Source organism: Patiria miniata, unplaced genomic scaffold (assembly GCF_015706575.1).
Source record: "Patiria miniata isolate m_02_andy unplaced genomic scaffold, ASM1570657v1 HiC_scaffold_20, whole genome shotgun sequence".
NCBI lineage: Eukaryota > Metazoa > Echinodermata > Asteroidea > Valvatida > Asterinidae > Patiria > Patiria miniata.
Window position 1 is genome coordinate 24,933,922 of NW_024037059.1, and position 22,017 is coordinate 24,955,938.

The 22,017-nt window shown below is 42.2% G+C and overlaps 2 protein-coding genes and 1 long non-coding RNA gene across 3 annotated transcripts; all 3 read right to left on the minus strand.

The window, feature by feature from the left end:
- Positions 1 to 262: 262 nt before the first annotated feature.
- On the minus strand, positions 263 to 949 carry LOC119727930. The gene has a single exon (XM_038200009.1). It carries the CDS (start codon positions 947 to 949, stop codon positions 263 to 265), a length of 687 nt encoding a protein of 228 aa, XP_038055937.1.
- A 7,482-nt stretch (positions 950 to 8,431) lies between these two features.
- On the minus strand, positions 8,432 to 11,611 carry LOC119729339. The gene is made up of 2 exons (XR_005271229.1): positions 11,428 to 11,611; positions 8,432 to 8,645 (listed from the first exon to the last, which is right to left on the minus strand). It is a non-coding gene; the product is annotated as an uncharacterized LOC119729339 (long non-coding RNA).
- A 5,107-nt stretch (positions 11,612 to 16,718) lies between these two features.
- LOC119727931 (neuromedin-U receptor 2-like) lies at positions 16,719 to 17,750 on the minus strand. Its single transcript, XM_038200010.1, has one exon. It carries the CDS (start codon positions 17,748 to 17,750, stop codon positions 16,719 to 16,721), a length of 1,032 nt encoding a protein of 343 aa, XP_038055938.1.
- Positions 17,751 to 22,017: the final 4,267 nt, after the last annotated feature.

Genomic DNA, 22,017 nt, shown 5'->3' on the forward strand with positions numbered 1-22,017 from the left:
GTTCACGAATTTCAATGCTCTGTTACAGCGTCTAATTACTTAATCGGATTAGCTTTGCTTAACAACCTGCACGCCTGCGTGTTCGCAACCACACGGCTGTACATGGTGCTTTAAAAATTCATACCGTGGTAAAGGGTACTCCATTTGTGTGGATGAATAATTTGAATGTAATGATGACAATATGACAGTTTACACTGGCAATGTACATATATATACTGTGTACTGCAGCTGCGGTAGACGGTTTGATATCCCGCAGCCGCAATCAGTCCTGCACATTGGTCTTCGGCCAATGCCGTCCTCGTCTGGGTTTGTAGGCTTGAGAGCCAGTAACGGCAAAGTCTAAGGCCCTCTGAGCGGGTGTGTCAGGGTTCATACGTAGGACATGGCCTAACATTGACCATCTTTGCTTTGTGACCTTTGATGAGAAGGGTTCTTCATTGCACAGTTCGTATAGTGCCTGGTTGCTGATAAGGCTCTTTGGCCAGCAGTGACCTGTGATGACACGGAGGTGTCTGCGGTGGCACGCATCCAGCTTGTCAAACATGACTTTGGGTGCTGTCCAGCTGTTGCAGTTGTAGAGCATGATTGATACGCAGTATGCGTTGTAGAGACGGAGTCTTGCCTTCAGCGGGATCTTGGTTCGCCGGCTCCAGAGTTTCCGTAACGTGTGGAATGTTACATTGCCTTGAATGCAGTGAGCTGTGATGTCTGAAGTGCTGCACAGTAAGGAGCCTAGGGTCTTGTTCTTGCGCCAACTCTCATTGCCGCGGACATCCTTACCGTGCAAGTCTGTCTCCGTGGCTTCTGCAAGGTATACGTGAGTAAACTCTGTCTTCGTCTCGTTCATGAACAAGTTGTCGACTTTTAGTTTCTCCGCTGCTACTGGCTGGAGATGGTCCAGGGGTTTCTTTGCTTTGTCCAGGAAGTCAACATCGTCTGCGTACTCCATTTCTAGTGGCAGACCTAGGCAGTGGAGACCGGTGGGTTGGGCCTGTTGGAGCTTTCTCAGACGGATGAGAGTGCAGCAGCAAGGTAGCAGGTGAAAAGGACTGGTGATAGGCTATCACCCTGGGGGGTCCTATTGAGGTCTCAAATAAGTCTGACAGCTCGTTTTTTACACGGACCCTGAGCTTCGTCCCTGCTAACAGTGATCTTGCTAGTCTTACTTCATCTTCGTTGCAGCCTGCTTGTAGTAGGACATCTAGGATGCGTTTCCGCTTGATAGTATCGAAAGCTCGCGACATGTCAATGCCCATCTTGTGGAAGTCTCATTTCCTTGTCATAACAACTGAGATCAGCGTACGTTGTGCCATACAATGTCTGCGCAGCTCCTGCCTCTTTTGAAACCACTTTGATATGGTCCGGTGAAGCAGTCGATTTTGTCTCTGATGCGGCGTAGAGTGATGATGGACAAAATCTTTCTTATGCTGTTCAGCAGGGCTATCGGCCGGAGGTTGGCTGGTGGGCCAGGGGGCTTCTTTGGCTTGGGAAGAGTGATTAGTGTGCCTTCTCCTAGTGTCTCTATGATCACGTGATGCTCACACGATGAGTTGATGGTTTTGGCCAGTGGGCGGGAGACAAGGTTTTTGGAGTGCTTGAAGAGCTCGCTGTTGATGCCGTCTGGACCGGTGATGGCGGTCTTGACTTCCTCCTCTGTAATGGGAGTCTGGAGTGGCGGTGGGGTGCCCTCAAATGGTTGCAGCGGTTCGTCCTGTTGGTCGGTAAACTGCTGCTGGAACCAGTCTTTAATGGCTCTTGCTTTGCCTTAGTCCGTTCCCATGAGGTTGCTTTCGGTGTCTTGGACAATGATAGGCGGGGTGGGTTTCGTTGAGTGAAGCTGCTTCACGGCACGAAACATTTTGCGACAGTCATCGGTTGAAGTGATTTGGTCTGCCAGGGCATCTGCCTCTTCCACTGCAACTTCCTTCTGTCTTTTGGATATGAGGCGCAGAATGTTATTACGCTTCTTCCGGAGGGGGGTGCGGTCAAAACCATTTACTTGTTAAACCTCGGTAGTGGCGATCAAGTCTTCTATTAATTTGGTAAGCCTCAGCAAGTGCGATCAAGTCTACTATTGATTCGGTAAGCGTCGGCAGTTGCAAGCAAGTCTTCTATTACTTTGGTAAACCTCGGTATAGTGGCGATCAAGTCTTCTATTAATTCAATAAGCCTTGGCAGTTGCGATCAAGTCCTTTATTAATTTGGTAAGCCTCGGCAGGTGCAAGCAAGCCTTCTATTAATTCGGTAAACCTCTGCAGTAGCGAGCGAGTCTTTTATTAATTTGAATCTTAAAATTAATGTGGCCTGACGTTGCGAACTTAGCAGGTTCTTCTTTAGAGGCTAAAACAGAAATGACAGAGGTACATACATTAACATGGGGGTGCATGGGGCTGAAAGAAGAAACACAAAAGGAGGATTAGGTGTGAAAGGTGTGGAAAGATACAGGGGAGGGTGGATGAGAGAACAAAGAAACAAAGGGAGATGGCAAACCACAAGGGGTCTTGTGTAAACAGGGGAGGGACCAGAAAGGGGAAGGATCAAAGGTCACAGGGAGTGGGAACGGACAAAAGAGTGTGAGAGTGAAGGGATGATGTGGGGGGAACAGTATTGAGGTGGAAAGGGATGAAAGATGGGGGAAGATGGGTAAACACAAACAAGGAAGACCAGATGGATTATCTGTAACAGAAGACAATGGAGGAAGAAAAGGATTAGTCATTTCCAAGTTGGATGTTGAGACCATGTGGTTGAATAGTTCGAAGACGATTCATCCACACTTTCTCTCTGCTGAGGCGAACTGAGTCCTTGCGATGGCCAAGAGATACAATGCCCTGCAAAATCATATCAGAAATGGAGTGGTTAGGCAGGTTAAAGTGATGACCAACAGGGGTGTCTAGTTTCTTGGTGTTGACCGTTGACCGGTGGGCATAGAAACGCTTCTTGAGCGTATTCTTAGTCTCACCTACATACTGCACTCCACAGACCCTGCAAGAAATGAGATATATGACATTAGAGGTGTTACAAGTGATGTTACCAATGGTTCTGTGGGTAGTGACAGAAGAGTGGCCAGAAAAGGAGTCAGACTCCTGGATATGAATCTGGCAGACAACACATCTGGAACTGCACTTGAAAGTACCATGCTGGGTGGGAGGGGATGCATCTAAGGAAGGGACTTCAGCTCGAACAATCAAGTCCCGTAGATTTCGAGGACGCCTGTAAGCCAATGTGGGGCCGTTGGGGATGGCGCTGGCAAAGCGATCTGAAGTATGGAGGATATGATGATTGTCATTAGTGATTTTGCGAAGGGGAGGGAGATTGGGGTGAACTGTGGTAACCAAGGGAATCATGGGTTTGGCCATGGCATCAGGGGCCTTTCCCGTGAGAGCTAGATTTCTGGGGATAGCTTTAGCTCTGGCAATGGCACGATGAACTTGGCGAGAGCTTTGACCCCTGGCCACCAAGTTGTTCCTCAGTATCTGTGTATGGCGGGAGAAATCGGAATCATTAGAACAAATTCTTCTGAGTCTGAGTGCCTGGCTAAACGCTATGCCAGTTTTGCAGTGCCTGGGATGACAGCTGGAGGAGTGGAGGTACTGGTGGGTGTCTAAGGGTTTGGAATACAGGTCAGTGGTTAGTGAGTTGCCTTGCTTGCGGACGGTGACATCCAGAAAGTGGGTTTAGTGAGCCGAGAACTCCGATGTGAATTTGATGGTTCTGTGGAAGGAATTGATGTGGTTAGTGAAGGTCAAGAGACTGAAATTTTATTAATTTGGTAAGCCTCGGCAGTTGCCTGCAAGTCTTCTATTAATAAGGTATATCCTCCGTAGACTTGAGGAAGTCTTTTGTTACTTTGGTAAGGCTCGGTAGTGGCGATCAAGTCTTCTATGAATTACGTAAGCCGCGACAGATGCGACCAAGTCTTCTTTTAATTTGTTAGGCCTCGGCAGGTGCGATCAAGTCTTCTATTAATTTGGTAAGCCTGGGCAGGTTCCAGCAAGTAATTTATTAATTTGGTAAGCCTCCGAAGTAGCGAAATATTTGATTTATTTGGTTAGCCTCCGAAGTAGCGATCAAGACTTCTATTAATTTGGTAAGCCTTGGTAGTGGCGATCAAGTGTTTTATGATAAACCTCGGCAGGTGCGAGCAAGTCTTATATAAATTTGGTAAGCCTCAGCGGGTGCAAGCAAGTAATTTATTAATTTGGTAAGCCTCCGAAGTAGCGAAATATTTGATTTATTTGGTTAGCCTCCGAAGTAGCGATCAAGACTTCTATTAATTTGGTAAGCCTCGGTATTTGCGAGCAAGTCTTTTATTGATTTGGTAAGCCTCAGCAGGTGCGAGCAAGTCTGCTATTTATTTGGTAAGCCTTGGCAGGTGCGATCAAGTCTTTTATTAATTTGGTAAGCCTGGGCAGGTGCGATCAAGTCTCCTATTAATTCAGTAGGCGTCGGCAGTTGCGATCAATCCTTCTATTAATTTGGTAAGCCTCAGTAAGTGCGATCAAGTGTACTATTGATTCGGTAAGCGTCGGCAGTTGCAAGCAAGTCTTCTTTTACTTTGGTAAACCTCGGTAGTCGCGATCAAGTCTTCTATTAATTGAATAAGCCTTGGCAGTTGCGATCAAGTCTTCTATTAATTTGGTAAGCCTCGGCAAGTGCAAGCAAGCCTTCTATTAATTTGGTACCTCGGCAGTAGCGAGCGAAACTTTTATTAATTTGGTAATTAAGCCTCGGCAGTTGCCAGCAAGTCTTCTATTAATAGGGTATAGCCTCCGTAGACTCGAGCAAGTCTTTTATTACTTTGGTAAGCCTCGGTTGTGGCAATCAAGTCTTCTATTAATTTGGTAAGCCTGGGCAGGTTCGAGCGAGTAATTTATTAATTTGGTAAGCCTCCGAAGTAGCGATCTCTTTTATTAATTTGGTAAGCCTCGGAAGTACCGATCAAGTCTTCTATTAATTTGGTAAGCCTCGGTAGTGGCGATCAAGTCTTTGATTAATTCGGTAAGCGTCGGCAGTTGCGAGCAAGTCTTCTATTAATTTGGTAAGCCTCAGCAGGTGCGAGCAAGTCTTTTATTACTTTGGTAAGCCTCGGCAGGTTTGAGCAAATCTTTTATCATTTTGGTGTAAAGCCTTGGTAGTGGCGAGCAAGTCTTTTATCATTTTGGTAAGCCTCGGTAGGTAAGATCAATTCTTCTATCAATTTGGTAAGCCTTGGCAGTTGCCAGCAAGTCTTCTATTAATTTGGTAAGTCCGGCAGACTCGAGCAAGTCTTTTATTACTTAAAAATCTCTAGTATAAACAGCCCACGTGGCAAATCTGACTACTGTGATTTCATCATTTCTAACGTATCCAGAGAAATACAGATCTCTGCCAAGCAGGCGTGTCTGGAGGTACTGTGATAACCAACTCTGATTCCCTGCGTAATTTCCTTGCTGAAGACTCGGCGGTTCTTTTTTGCTATTACGGGAATTGATGAATGCTGGGAAGCATTTCGATACTGCATTCTGCTGGATGTGGATGTATGCATACCTAATGGCCTTGTAAGTTCTGGACGATGCAAACCCTGGCTCAACAAAATATCCTCAAGCCTATCACGGATGGACAGACAAATATCAAAAATGTAAAATCCGTCAAAATCCCTTGAGGATCATACTTGATACAAGTTTGTAATGTTGCTATAACAGCGTGCCAATGGTATATGGCACAGAATCTATCTGACCTAACACAACGAATTTCAGATTCAACAGGCCAGATTCAACAAAACGGTCAGGTGCCCTCATGTAGTCACTGTGCAAAATTTTGAAAACCGCGCCGACACAAATCGAAGTAAGGCATAATTTTTAACTTTTTCATTAAAACGTTTTTCATTAAAAACGTTTGTCCAACTGAACAAACTTTGGCATCCAATATCACCATCAGAGGGCGCTATACTAAATTTGAGGACCAATTTAAAAAAATTGAGTTTTGTCCTTTTTTTCTCAACCCAAATCTGCATCAAAGGACTACACATGGTGAAGAAATATTTTTCATTCGAATGTCACAAAAGAACCCCGAAACAAAGCAAACAGATAGTTCGGCCAAAGGCAGCCACTATGTATTTTCAGCATGCAGTGTTATTGGTCACGTGACCATAAATTGTAGTCTGAAGTTTATACATGATGGGGTCGGGCAAAGAAAACATGAAACGTTTTTACTCATTATTGCATATTTTTACTTCTATTCTACAAAAATGACAAAATTATATTGTTACTGTATATTGTTATTGTGTTTTAGAATCGGTTTCCACTGTAACCATGACAACTCATAGCTGAAGAATTATATCTGGCATTATCTACCTACTAGGTATGTATCACATTTTGTATCCTCCTGCAACAGTCGACAGGATTAAACATTCTTAATCCCTAATTACACATTCAGAATTCCTGAAACTATTTCATATCTGCAGCAAATTCTCAATCCAAGCGAAGAAAGAAGCTTAATCGACGGTCTGAATAATATTTTACGATTCCCTTGAAAAAGGGGAGAGGGAATTTTTGGATACTAAGAACCATCTTTCGTTATATATGCACATGGATGTAGAAACTGTTCATCTCAGGCTGAAAGCAAAGTATACAAATTCAATAAAAAAAAGAGACTGAGTGCACAAATTATTTTTAAATGAATTTCGTTCTCAAATACATGAAATAAACGTTTAGACATTTACAAAACTGAAATGGTAGAGGAATATTAAAAAAAATCCAAAGTCTTGTTACAAACGTAAATCGCATTTTTGATGACGTCAGATGACGTCACACACTGTTCAAAATGTTGTGCCTTACAAACCAAATACATTTTACAAAATAGTTTTGAATTTTGCATTTTGTGTTTGTGAGATATGGCTTAATGATGTTTTTAACTCGATTCGCAGCTCTAATGAAATTCATCATATATTGATGACATTCCTGTCTTACAGGAAGGTGATTAAGAAAAAGGACGACCGGTCAGCGTCTTTTTTTCCCTGGGATGTTTAAAAGAATAACGTCAGTGAACAAAATCATACTGTGTACGTCTCGTGGCTCCATAGTCCTTAAGTTGACGATCCTTGCCATGCACTTCTTCACCAATAATGGTGAACAACGATCTCTGGTATTTGGATTTTGTTCTCAAACCCCTCCTTTTCGTACTCAACGTACCGAACGAATGTAAGTTTGGTCTCGCTCATCCACGCTGCTGAATAGAGTGCACTGACCTCATCGTCATTCATCAAACCTCTCAACGGTTTGATCAACTCGAAACCATGCTCAGGGTGGTCAATGCTCCACAGGTACATCGAGCCTGCACCATAGCTACACTCTTCAGACGCAATGACCTTATTGCCAAGGATACAACGGATTTCAAGCATGCGCTCCTCGTGCGACTTGGTGTCTCCAATGAATCTGCCGTCGAGATTGAACAATCTAATGTTCGAGTAATCCGATGTGGCGAGGAGGAATTCGCCGTTGAACTCAAAGTGCGTTGATTCATCGTGTGAGTCCCAATACTCAAAGTCCACACCAGGTACGTCAAAGTGTCTAATGCATTCCCCCGATTCAACGTTCCATATCTTTATTGCGTTTCCAGAATTGGCACTAATCACGATGCCGTCCCCAAGGTGACAGGAAATCATGTTATTTGCATCACTGAAAATTGTCTGCTTACAGACACCACTCTGTGCGTCCCATAATCGAATCTTACGGTCGCTGTAAGCACCTGCAACTGTCTTGTCAAGATAGTCCACGTAAACCAGTCGGACGTCATCGGAGGTGCTCTCAAAGACGAAACCGTCTATAGATGTACCGTCTATAGCATTCCAGACCCGCATATCACTGTCACCACATACCTCCATATCCCTGTCTGACTTCCCGGCAATACTTACGATAGTGTCACCATCCAAGAAGAGACGAAACACATCCAGACGATGCCCCGACATGACCTGCAGCTGCTCTCCGGTCTGGGCGGAGTAGGTACGAATCTTACCATCAATGCATCCTGCAGCTATGATCCCATTTTTCATTTGCAGTGCTTTTTTTCCTTTACTGATGCCCACTTTGATGAAATGTCGACGTGTACCGTTGGAGATATCCCAGATATGCAGAGTATCATTTGATAGAGCACCGGCAAGACTATTCCCTTCACCAGCTAGGCTGCATACTATCAACTCAGGTTCAGAGCTGCCATGTATGTGATCCTTGTAGCCACCCGAACCAAACTCGAACGACACAACATGATACCGATTGTTCTTCCAATTTCCTTCAAGATGTCGTGCCTTCATGTATATCTCCTTCCATCTACATGTATTTACCAACCCTGGCCAGTTTGAACCAGTGACAACCGAATCAGAGGCAAAGGTGACACTGTCACCAACGCTTCCATCCCCGCCAGGTTGAGGTGACGAAGGTATGAACGGGGGTTCAACACAAAGATCAACGACTGCATCAAACTTCTCCCATCGCTTCTCTCGGCAAAGAGGGCGCCATAGAGCATCGTCATTGGTGGCTTCTCTCCAGGATCGATTACATAATGCCACGTGACACAGGTCCTCAGCTGAAAGATGTTGAAGTATGAGAACCTTCAACTCATAAGGCAGGTTAGAAAAAGGATCTCTTGTCGGAACTGACAACGCCATTTTGCTGTGAAATACAAAGGAAAAAACAATGTTATCTGGTTTAGGCCTACACGACAAACTAGAAAATTACAATTTTAAAGCCAGATAGAATAAAAGTTTTGGGGGGATATGCAAACACATTCTTTGTGCACCCAGTTTTTTTTATTCAACGTACATGACTTATTCATAGTACATGCACATGAATTGAACGGGCCATAGTGCGAATATACGCTCCGTATTTTTCATTCGTTACCCCCAATTTTGTTCACTAAATTTCACAGTTTAAATCTGGCGCGCATAGTATTAAACAGAGGTCCAGGGCTACATAATCGGATTAAAGCTGGAACTGTGTGGCTGTGCGTTCGACCCTAAAATGTGGCCCGGCTCCTCCATTCATAAAATGGATTAAACAAACCTATACATGATAATGTACATATAGGATTTGTGCACATATCAATGCAAAGGTATGTCTAATAGTACAATCTTGTCCGATTTTGTCAAGCTTGACATAAACATCCTTTCACATTTTTGTTTCCTTCAAGAAATCCGACGTACACTTCCATGTACATGCATGGATATCCTCCTTACAAACACAATGGTACTGCCCAATTAACAAATGCACGTTCTTTCCATCACAAATTTCTATAACTTCCTTGAAGTGAACAGTATTCAGATCCAAATTTACATTATTTAGAAATGAAATTAACTCCTATAAAGACCACAGTTATAATCCAAATTTACAAATGGATAGTTTTTAAATGTCTTAATTAAAGTAGAATTGGAGAAAACATGTCCTGTAAACAGGTGATGAGCAGAGTCCAAGATCATGAAACGCGTGATCAGCACTTTAAGCCCTGTCCGCACTGGACTTTTTGGGTAAAACTTACCGAGACTATATACTTTTCCCATTTTAAGTCCAGTGCGGACAGCCTGGGACGTTTTATCCTCTCAGTTACTCTTCCTGAGTCCAGCGGTTATTTTTACCGGCCAACTGCTGCCCAGGAAAACTGACCAGGCGCCCAGGAAAACTGTATGACCAGGTCACTTTTGCCGAGACGATAATCCAGTGCTGACAGTGCGAGTCGGTAAAAGCGGCTTGGGAAAGCATACATCCAGCACAAATGCGAGTATCATCATGGAGGAATGCATACAGAGACCGCACGATCCCACACGTGATGTGGCCGAACATTTTGTGGAAACACGTACGCTACGTGTGTCAAGTCCGAGCGGTAAAATCTCGTTATAAATATATTTTAACGGCCAAAAAACACAGAAAAGATCAACATCACGTTCTGGGAATTACTTTGCAGTTATTCTTTTTCTCCACCGATGTTTGGTTGTTGTTTTATACGATCCAAATTTGTCCTGTTACGCCGTGTAGTCTGCACATGGCACCGTACGTAGGCCGTAGTCACTGGTTCCGGTCCTACATCATAGCTTCAATTCTGTTAGCATGCGGTGGGAACCAGCGATTACCAATGGAACTGCTGCCGCACGGAACATCGTACAGCGGCATGGCTTCGATGTAGTTCATTACAAATGCGTCAGAAATTTAAGCATTTTCGTCCAGATTTATAGTGTCAAGATGAAATAATATCGTATGTAACTATTCTATTGTGCATTTTATTAGCGTGTGATACTGTGCGTCTCGGGGGCTGAAAAAAATGCGATCGGCATTTTATTTCCTCAGTGTGCGCGTGACTGTGACATCTCGGTCACTTCTACCATGGTGTTTTTATTCTTCCATGCTTCTACCACGCAGTCTTGGTAAAATTTCCCGTTTCGAAAGTGCAAGTGCGGACAGTGGTCACATTTGACCATTTTTCATGTTACGGTCGTCTCGTACAGTGCCTTATCGATCGAAAGTTGTCATCGGCCACTTTGTTAATTCTTTGTGGAAAGGACGCCGGGTTTTTTTTTCAACCAATCAAAACAAGTTTTACATGTTAGGAAAGAAGAGTTGCTAAGTTATTCGATTCCGTTTAACCCCGTACAGTTTGATACTCCAGTCAGGAGTAACAGTCAAAAGAGCCGACGCGAGGGCGCTCAATCGGTGCGTTTACACGGGGAAAATGATGAAAACTTCACATTTTCAAAGCCGACATGACGTAGATCATGTTGAAGATAAAAAAAACCATATATCATGAGGAAGAGAAAGAGTTAAATTGTATAGAACCGTTTAACCCCATTGAAAAAGACCGCATGGTTATCAAACTATGACTCGATCGAAACGTACGTCGATCGGGAAAAAAAGACCATTTTACGGGGATTCTCGCCCGAAAACGGGCCCGCACAGCTAGAGGTTTATGCTTTAAGTGAACACAAGAAATTCATATAAATTTAAGTGTCAATAATTGTTCACTACCTTATTGGTATGATTTGTTAAGCTAACATTCTTCGGGCCCTAAACGAGAAAAATAAGGATTTTTCTATGCCTTAAAGTATCGCTGACTCCTTGACACTACCTTGATACGCCCATATATTTTGTATGATCATTCGCAAAGGCACGTACACTGCCTGTATACACGAAGGACGTGCATTGTCGTTATGCACTGTATGTGGGGCTATACACATGTAAATGTCAACAAAGTCTGACTGCAGTGCAATAGACTTATGCGTTGCAGGTTGTTCTTTGTTATTATTGTTCGGTCTTTGTTATCCAGGCTATGCTATTACCATTGCCCTCTAGCCTAAAGTTATACGCAAAATAATGTATGTCTACGTACATGTACATCTACAGATACATGTCAATGTGCATCTAGTACAACAGGCAAAGTTCCCGTCATCCCATATTGTATGCCACTTACCGTCACACCTTGCATACAGTTATTCCTTGAGTACAGACTTCCACCTGTAAAACAGCCAACGCTATGCTGCAATACAGGTTCAAGGCAATGTGGCGTTGTTTGAAGGTCAGATTCTACTATACGGAGGCCTCTGCAGAACGTTTTCGTATAATATGGTTACGGCTGTGTATTATCATGGAGGAATGCATGGTTATATAATGTTTAGAACATTCCACAGAGAAAATAAGTAAGTTGTTATCGATCGGGCATGTACGAAATTTGCTAATGGCAATGGGACAGTTGAGACTGCAAGGGTACTACACCTTGCGGTAGAGCGATGTACCAATGTGATTCAAAACATTCTTAACCTGCATGACGTTGCTTTGCAAACATATTAAATATTAACATAAATTTACAAAATTGCACGCGGTTTCCCTCCGAATTAAATAGGTTATAAACCCTAACCTTAACTCTATAATCATGCCTATATGGGGCGTCAGACCAATGGGACGTCGGACTAGAATAAGGGATGGACAATGTGGCCGGGCCTACAAGGAATGGGTTGGGTGTAGTATCGAATGCTTGGAATCAATGGGAGACACGCACGGTTCGGCAGCGGGTGACTGTTAAGTGTGTTGAACAACTGAATAGAGGACAATCTGTAACATGTCATCAGGTACATATGTATAGTGTACATATAATACAATATTAGAACCCTTTCCACATTACTTGTTAAAAGTCCAAAATGCGATTAAAGTTGTACAAGGGTGTATTTGGGGCATATTTAAACATGTGTGTTTATATAGAAGCATTAAAAATTAATGAGAAACTATGGGTTTTGTCACATGCAATACTTAAACCTAGGTCAGCGCATTTCTTCTTTCTTGTTTTTAAGACAACTGTTCGAAACAAACCTATTAATAACATATTGAGGGAAATTGTTTTCTTCTCAATGTAGATCAACTATTTTAAATTTAGCACTGAAATCAACTTAATGAGTATAAACAAGCAATTTAACGAAAGAAAAACACTGTTTTCGAGAAAATTGTGAACTGAACTGCTACGTTTGCATAAATTTAACATTTTTGAAAATAAAATGAAACCAATAAAGCCAAAATGTATAGGTAGTAGGTGACAATACAGTTTGACTATAACTTGACCAAAGAAAAAAAGTTTTGTCTTGATTCATGACACAAAGTCACTCAGGTGTGGGGGTGACTGACGATTGCAGGATTGCGACGTTGGGGCTGGTTTGGCTGGTTTTAATAGCTGGGATGGTGTATCTTGGAAAGGGGTGACGATGTCGCTTTCATCATCACTGTCAGGGTGTATGGGGGACCCCCGTGCACCCCCCCCCCCCAAACTAACATACACCATTTTTTGTTTAGATGTTAACAGTAAAAAAAAATCCGATGCCAAGGAAATATCCAAGATGGCGGCTGGAGTTAAGACCAGCCAAAAAGTGAGGGGGCGGGTTCCGCCCCCGGCCCTTTTAGGATTAAGTAAAGAATCAGTTGAGGGCAAATGTGACTACAGTGTGATGCTAATAGACATGTCTCTCTTCACTTTCTAGTGAGTGAGGCATGATCCAACAACCATTGTTCGTCTTCTTATTTCTCGTTTTTATTGAGCGATGGTCTGTTGAAACAAGCACTTTATAGCCATCCTCATTGATTCCAAATACAACTGAGATTTAAATCTTACGAATCAAGACTGAAACATTATTTTTACTCTCAGATTTTCTGTTTTGAATGTGGGGAACAATTCAACTCTTTTTTCCCCAGAAGTATTGGTGAGTTTTTTTCTATTTTCCTTTTCAATTTTTTCCTTATTCGTGGAGGCGGGAAAACTTTTTTTTCTCTTCATTAATTTTGTTAATGGTATTTATCAATTCGTAGACCGTTAAATTGGTTTAGTGGTGGACAGCTGAATTTTGTGATCTCTTTATTAAAATAGACACGACTTGGGAATAGAGTATGCAAATTACGGGAAATGTTCACAGTTACTACTCAATAACTTTCTTTATCCCTATTATATTTTTTTTACAAAATGGAGCGTGCCGTTTCTTGTTTTTATCATTCGGTCACTTTCTTTTTGACTCGCCATGTATTCACCTTTTCATCTGTGATAAACACAAATTGAGCTACTGCCATAGTCACACAAAAATAGAGTCTAATTGCCTGCCTCGTCTCCTTCCTAAATGTCAATTGCGTTTGCATGAGTCGAGAAGACTTTTGTTCCATTAATCGCTATATGCTGTTTACGGCCATCACAATAAACGATTAAAATATTGGCAATATGTCGTACTTGTAGATCACTAAAATATTCAAGTAAATCACCCGGCAAAGTAGCCGATGCGGGCGATACAAAACACAGCCGATGCTGGCACGGTACAAAACACAGAGAGGCGTGCGCACTGAGCCATGAATCCTAAAAGTGCATCTCACCCACCACATTCAGTTTGTGACAGCGCCCTTCTATTGTGTCGGCCATATTCTCAAATAGGCTAATGACGATGATGACGGCGGGCAGATTAACAGAAGATAGATCAGGCAAATATGGTTCATCGATCTTCTATAGTATATGTAATGGTATTGACCTTAAACAAAAATAAAGTGGCATTACATTTCAGCCTTTGCCTGGCCTTCTTTAGAGGTAAAGACAGAGGAACAAGAAACAAACATGTAGGGGACACACAAACATGCAGGGTTGGAAGGAGAATCACAAAGAGGGAAGGGGGGGGGGAGGAGACCAATCCATATCTGGCTACCATCTCTCAATTTTTGGTCTACATGTACAAATCTATATTCCATGACTGAAATTTTAAAAAATAAATCAATATTTTCTTGCTCCCATTTTTTTTGGAATCAGGTTTACAAGGAGGTCCAGTGTAAAATTAAAGTTGCATTGAAATATCCGTTAGTAGTCATTGCTGAAACCAAGGGGTGGTTGTGGAGTTTAGGGTCCGAGTTCCTATTACAGATGAAACATCCTTCTTTAACTTTTTATTTTTGTCAAGTTTCAACATTGCAAAAAACTAGTACAAATTGTCGTACTCAATCACTTCCTTCACATCCCCATCAATTCATCGATTATGTTGCACGTGTGTGTCCTCGATTTACACCATAAACACGCGCAGACACACCTAGGAATACGCTTTCGCAATATCCCCCTCCGGCTTACAGCCAGAGGGATCAAACAAACCGTTAATGTTCAGTTGAAAACATTGTTTGTGTCTGAGTAGGAATATAATGGATAAACAAGAGTTATATCCAAATAACGTTGACACTTCTGAGTCAATGTGTAGGCTAACTTTGCAAAAACAGCTAGCGGTGCAAATGCTAATTTAAGGCGCTGGTTTAGGCTGGGTTTCCGAAAATATCCTCAATTACACGATTCAGGGCCAAATTATGCAACATGAATGAATTGGTTTTGAAAACACAATGAGTGAAAACGGTGCTGCTTCTTATACCCCTTCTGTTGTTTATTTCTTAACAGGAATACACCTTTTCATGGGCTCTCTGTATAACTGGATTAAATACAGGCAATTAGCCTGGGGGTTTGGTGGGTATCAAATGAGGAGAATAATGCTCATTGTGATTTTTTTGCAAGGTTTGTAGTTAGAAAATAGCATTGTAGCGGTGGCAGCTTTTTTAATTTTGTGTGCTATATTTTTTTTTAAACGGGGAAACATGCTTGTTATCATATATAATAACTCGGTGACGCGCATATTAGTATAGTTTATGTAATAAACAGTGGCAAAAGCCACGGTCTATACTTGGAACAGATTTGCTGATTAATAACGCAAGATCTTGAACTCTAGATTTTGACCAATTAGCAGACGCATGTTAATGTCGGGCCTTCGGTTATTCACCTTTTTCGCGTCTAGACATACTAGACTACAATTCCTAATGAAAAAAAACCCGCTAAACACAGCAAAAAAGCGTTGGTCACGCGCTATTGTGTTACGCAACATGTATGCGCGCGGCTGTTGTAACACTTGATTAGAATTGACTAATCACAGTTTTAGTCCTGATTTGGGAATGAATGACATCGGGATTCAGTAAAGTCGACTCCTATTAGCTGAGGCGCGAGATGGCATAAATTTGCATGTTTTACATTATATCAGGGGCCAATTTCATAGAGTTGCTTAAGCATAAAATTTGCTTAAGCACAAAAAACCTTTGCTTAATAATTATAATCAGGTTACCCACCAAAACTCCATGCGATTATTATGTTAAGTAAACAACAGCCAAATACCAGTCACAAGCACTGTACATCGCATGGAGTTTTGGCCAGTAACCTGATTATATTAAGCAAAGGTTTTTTGTGCTTAAGCAAATTTTATGCTTAAGCAGCTCTATGAAATTGGCCCCAGATGTTAGGCCTATACAGGAGACTTGGCTCCGCGGATAACGGGTGATAACGGGTGATATCAGACTAGCATATTGACGGCCATTTTGAAAAAAAAAACATTTTGAAAGTGATAGCACCCAAAAAACTGACACCGCTCACACTGCAAAGCTATCACATACTTTCCAACTCTAGATGGGCATACCTTACGAAAAATTGCTATGAGCGTTGCTCATTTTGAACATCTGATACCGGTGGCCCAATGTTTGGACCGAAGCTGATAGCCTATAAATAGTTTGGGAGCTAGGTGGAGTTCAAACTGACAATATCATTATGCGACCACGCCATCGACCTTCTTGCTAATAAATTCATAATTTTGCACGCATTCCCATCAATGAAGAAGCAAAAGTGGTCCATTAAAATGTACAGGGGTCCAAATATTCGGGTCATTTTCTCTCAATTTTTCTCCAGGATTAATCGCTCTTTAATTAAAAAAAAGGCCTTAAAATCATCGTTGGCATTACTTGCCGGCCTAAGTGGGCTTTTTGGTACAGAATAAAAACTTTGGTGGACGGGTACCTCGAATCACACGGTATTTTTTTCCACTCGTGCGGAAAGTAGCTCTGCTGATTTTCTTCGCTCTCGTGAACCCAGGACGAAAGCAATTTTTAACATTTCAATGCGACGACATTTTGTCCGAACTGTTGCCCAAATTGTGTCTTAATGTTTCTTGATGTTCTTTGTTGAAAATCAGTAAGCATCACACATGCCTTCTCCGTAAACCCTTCTTCCCCATAGTCCGACAGTCACCTGAACAGCGACGGAGCATACCGTGAGAAACGTCAACGAGTTGTTTCTGAAGCAGAGGTCTGAATACACTAGGGGTGTATAAATTGCAAATATCGTGACTTCCACTCTATAGCAGGTCCTAAATGAAAACACCACTCAGTGACAACTCTTCAGCGTCGAGCAATCTCGGCATCCACGCTGTTACTGCATCCGTGCTCGTCCAAACAAGTGCAGAAAACCGCCCTCAAACCCTTCCGGAATTTCTTGTACTTCAGCTCGTAGATGATGGGGTTAACCACCGAGTTAAGGTATATCAGAAAACTGGTTATGCCACTGATGTACTTGAAACTCTCTGAACCACAGAAATTAAGTGTGCTGTCGCTTGTTGGATACAAGCATAAAATAACGCAGACATTATCCGGTGTCCAGAGAATAATGAGAGCACCCAGGACTATCGTAAGCATGCTGATGACATGCTGTCTAGCAATCACGAGATCAACCGCTGCTGCCCTCGCGCATTGTAGGTTCAGAGCTTGTGCTTGTCTTTTGAGAGTAACCTGCATTTTGTAGTACGCCCAACTCATCATTATGACGGGCAGAATGTAGGTGAATGAAACCAATACCACACTAAGCAAAATGGGGAATGCTTGATTGGGGTACTCGATGTCAGAACAGGCTTTGTCGAGATCATCGCTGGCTTCGATTGTGAATAGAAAAGGCAGAGCCAACAGGACAGAAAGCATCCAGAGCAGAGTCACGAGTGTCTTCATCCTTGTAGCTGTGACTTTCCTGGCATATTTGAGTGGATGTACAATAGCTATGTATCTTTCCAGCGTCACCACGCACAGGTTGTAAGCGGACGCGTTGAAAAACACCCAGATCAGTGACTGGGACGCCACAAGCCGGCAGTACAGTTCCCTCCCAAGAGAGCTTGATGGAACCATGTTGATGAGAGTACACCTGCTAGACGCAAAAAGGTAATGGAAAAAGGTGCAGAGACATAGCAGCATATCGGCCACAGCTAAATTCACCAGGAGATAGTTCGTCATGGTGTGGAGAAACCTGACGCGCAGAACGACGAAGCAAACCAAGAGGTTTCCTAGGAAACCCAAGACACCTTCTGCTGCGATGATCTGGCAAACCCAAACATCTGTTTGCGCTTCTCCGAGACTAATCAATGAAGTCGCATTTTTCATTGACATTGTGTGTTGTTGTTTTCTATGCGTGTGATATATAACATCAGCTCAAAAGCAGTTGTCAGCAGGTAAAGAACTAACGCAATGGTCTTGTGATCCAGTCAATCAACAGTTAGATGCCGAAGTCCTCCTTTGCAAGAAATCTGGTTAGACATGTTGTTTCAATATGACAAAAGCCTGACCATCGGCTTATAGAATCACAACGTTCACTCACTCTCTGTCATTTCTCGCCGTTTGTCGTTGCGATGGTTGTATGCGCGATAGAAGGATCATGCCACGACCGGTTCGCGCTCCGGTTATTACCGGGCCCCTTGCCCCTTGGACTGACACCGGTGGTTAGCAGATGCGTTAATTCGTACCTCAAATCCAAATATGGCGTCTCAAAGAAATGTTAGAAAATGGTGTCCGCAGTCCTCAACAGATGGCAGATAATTATATCCGTCATGTTACATCAGTCACACGTTGCCAGCTGCTGTCGAAGAAATCACTTTCCAGTTTATCAATGTACGTTTTGAGAAGATATTTCGTTGAATAATTTTGTCTCCCGAGGTTTTTTCTTATAACAGTTATATAAGCAGGTTTTTTCGCGGTGTTTAAGCCGTTGTCCAGCCGTGTTTAAGCATGTTGTCCAGCCGTTTCACCTAAGTGCAACCACAAGTACCATACGCACTATTCCATATCTTAATTGGAAGATGCAGTAGTTAATAATTACCCCTTGCCTAATGGAGGCGGCACGATGATAAAACGAAGCTTTTAAAGATGCTCGAATTATTAATATGGAAGAGTAAACTTCACCTATTTCTTTGTCTGATACCTTGCTTTTAATGCAGAGGGGAAGAGGAAATGGATGGAATTTGTTTGTGCCCTGTGACTCCATCTGTCCAAGTGTATTGAACTACATGCATTGATAATTTTAATTTAATTTTAGGAACTGCAAGACAGAGACCTAATTGATATTAATTCGGAAATGTGTCTAAGACGCACGCATTGTGCTGCTACATCGTTGTTGAATGTAAAATGGAAACAAAATGGGCCATGGCGTGTACGCTCATAATTTTGTGCACGGATCAGTGGCGATAACATAGTGCATGTTGTTTATATACAATAGCTGACGCAATGCTCGCCATTAAAGGGGTCTCTCTGAATGTACAGTAATAGCGAGCTAGGAATAATATGTAGACAGGCCCTCATACCATAAGGCCTATAGCTCAAGAATAAATTGAATTGACACAGAGGATAGTACAGTACCGAAGAGACTTAACTTTGACACTGTTGGTCTATTGTGTAGGCCTAAACTAATGTTTTCATTTTATTCAGGCAGAATAGACATCTGCTTACATTGTTGCTACAAACAAGAATACTCCCTGCTTGCATGCAGTGGATGACAACTCTTTCTTCTGTGTGGTCACACTGCCATTCCCGTACCGCTACAATCAACTGCAAGACGGTCGCTGGAGACGCTGGTAACTGCAGCTATTAGGCCGCTCAGGCAGGTAATGGTGGCATATCACGCGAGATACCTGTGATAAATACATACCAATTCGACTAAAATGTATCATAGTTTAATACGAAAACGTATTTCTTAATTTAAGTCTGATTCTTACTGAAAAAAGAAATGGCTTTTTGAAGGTAATAAGGAACAGATAAAATAGCACACAATTCTTTGCGAAAGGCATTGTTTTCTTCAAAAAGATACATTTCACACTAACCCCAAACAACCAGGACTTTCCGTCTGACTATGTTTTAGCATTGGTAAGAGTCAGGCAGCGCACCGTAGTATCGCTCTGCATTTTGTCCATTGATCGGTGGCTGATAGCGGAGGGCATGCCAAGGAACCCGCGTCGGTCCAATACTTGCCGAAGGTCTACGAGGAAAAGGTAGTGATAAAATGTAAGAGAAAAACAATACAAGAGAATGCTAAATTTAAAAAAAATGATATAGTTAAAACTATCGTCAGAAAACACCCTATATTAGTTACAACACATCAAAGTAATTGATAAACTGTACTGATTGGGCTGATACGTATACTTACCGGATCATTGACGTCCATGTTACTTCGCATAACGATGCATGAGCAACTCATTAAATTTACACCACTATGACTTCGCGCCTCTTTTTCTTTTCTTTTTTCTCTTTTCTTTTTGTTCCTTCCCCCCCCCCTTTCCAGGTGGGGGGCAAGCGCCCCTCTTGCCCCTCCCCCCTTGCAACGCCCATGGCCGGGCACAAACCGCTTTACCCGATCAACCTGTACATTATTTGGACGGTATTCGGGTCTGTTGCATTGGAAGCGAGGCACGGTATTGAAACAAAATAGAAACGCCCCAGCAAGAACACTTTTTCCAAGCCCCTTCTAAAATCTACTGTCATGTTCATAAACTGGGCAGGTATGTTATAGGTTCATATCTTCGCCATGCTTACTATTACTGACTTTAAAAAAACCCAAAACGGATATCATGACCTCTTTTTTTTTCCTGCAATAATTTTTCCCCGTTTATCGCAGCTTTGTGTAAAACACAAATCAATGACTTGGACCGCATATAGCGAGCTGATGAACTCAAGAATACATGCATTAATTTTGGATGTTGCTGAAATTTTACTCACTAAGAAAAAAGATCGGTTAAAACCTTGGCTCTGTCAAGATGCCACAGGTTAATTGGGACACATATACGCAACGACGCATTGGGGAGGGGGGGGGGGGGGGCAATAGGGGCCATTGCTTCAAACTCCAAACCCTTTACGCAGCCAATGCGTACATCATTAAAATTGCGCTTCCATGCACCAATGCCATAAAGAGCCTCCCCTCTTGCTTTTTATATCAAATTTGGGGCGTAATATTTTTGACTCACTTTTTCGGGGAACAAAAAAGTTTGACACACTGTAATAAAACACGGACCACTCTTAAAAAACCCATTATATTCTTTATTTAGCCTTGTATACGTGGGCGCGAGACTAGTACCGGACTGAAGGGTCGCGCGACCTAAAACGAATCGTTGATTGCAAGTAGGGAAACAAAAGAGGAATAGTTAGGGGTCTTCCTCCATCGAGAGTGAAGCTGAGTACTGCAATTCGGCGTAACAATGAATGCGTTAATAATTACGTAACAGAGTGCACTGTCAATGGTGTAACGCCCGACGTTGAAAGAGAAAGTAAGGCGTGTTTCTTGGAACCGTATTGAATGGAAAGAATTCTGTTACCGAGTACATTGTTCAATGACGATCATTTGTGGTGATACTCTCAGTCAATAGACCTAAGACGTAATGACGTAACGCTTTGTTTTTAAAGTGCGCTTTCCTATGAGAGCTGGCTCTCATAGGAAAGCGCACTGGTAAACAAAGCGTGACGTCATTACGTCTCAGGACCATTGAGGGCACTATTTAAGTTTAACGGTCAAGCCTACGCAGGTTTAGTTTGGGGGTTAAACGTACGAAAAGTAGTTCGAGCTTAATTATCGTTTCGGCGACGTAGCTGCTGTTAATTACGTGTGTTCATAATACTATTACAGAAAAAGGTTGTGTGATTACTTTTAGGGCGCTATCCAAGTTTATCGGTTAAGCCTACGCGCAGTTTATTTTGGGAGTTAAACGTGCCAAAAGTAGTTCGCGCATAATTTGCTGTTTTGGTAACGTAGTTCGCCAAAACAGCTCGTGTTAAAAATACGTGTGTTTCATATAGGACAGTTAAAAACCCAGAACCTCAATAACCAAATGGTAACAAATGGGGATTGTGTAATATAAATATTAGAATCAAGCATTAATGGCTCTGTGATATTGGAAGTGATTGAAAATTAATATATCGATTTACGCGAAGTATACGGTATAACAACCAGTGGAATTCCAGAGAGGACGCCTCTCATTATGTGTCTATATGAGTGAAGACCTACAAATCGACTCCCGTAGACCTCGATGATAATTACGAGTTTGTCCGTAAATTCTTTTTAAATAAAGTACTCACAACTCTCAGAGGTGTTTGAGACACCATTTAAATCAAAGCTTATTTTATTATCTTTTATTTTCTGTTAAATTTTTGTTCAATTATCCAATGACTAATGGGAGAAAATTCCATCAAAGAATGTCAGCCCGATAAGCAGTCCAATGGCCCATCGCCATTTTGAAAAATGATGCCTGCGCTTTATTGCAAAGAGCAATATTAGGGCCCAATTTCATGCAAATTTGCCACTAAACCAAACTCATGATAAAATTGTATGATGTATATACGATTACGTATACACGTGTGCATTGTACAACAGACAGGTGAACACGGTCGAGGAATCCAT

Bases quoted from the DNA above. Each gene is read 5' to 3' on its own strand.
- LOC119727930 (XM_038200009.1), bottom strand. From the start codon at position 949: ATGGAGTACGCAGACGATGTTGACTTCCTGGACAAAGCAAAGAAACCC.
- LOC119727931 (XM_038200010.1), bottom strand. From the start codon at position 17,750: ATGTCAATGAAAAATGCGACTTCATTGATTAGTCTCGGAGAAGCGCAA.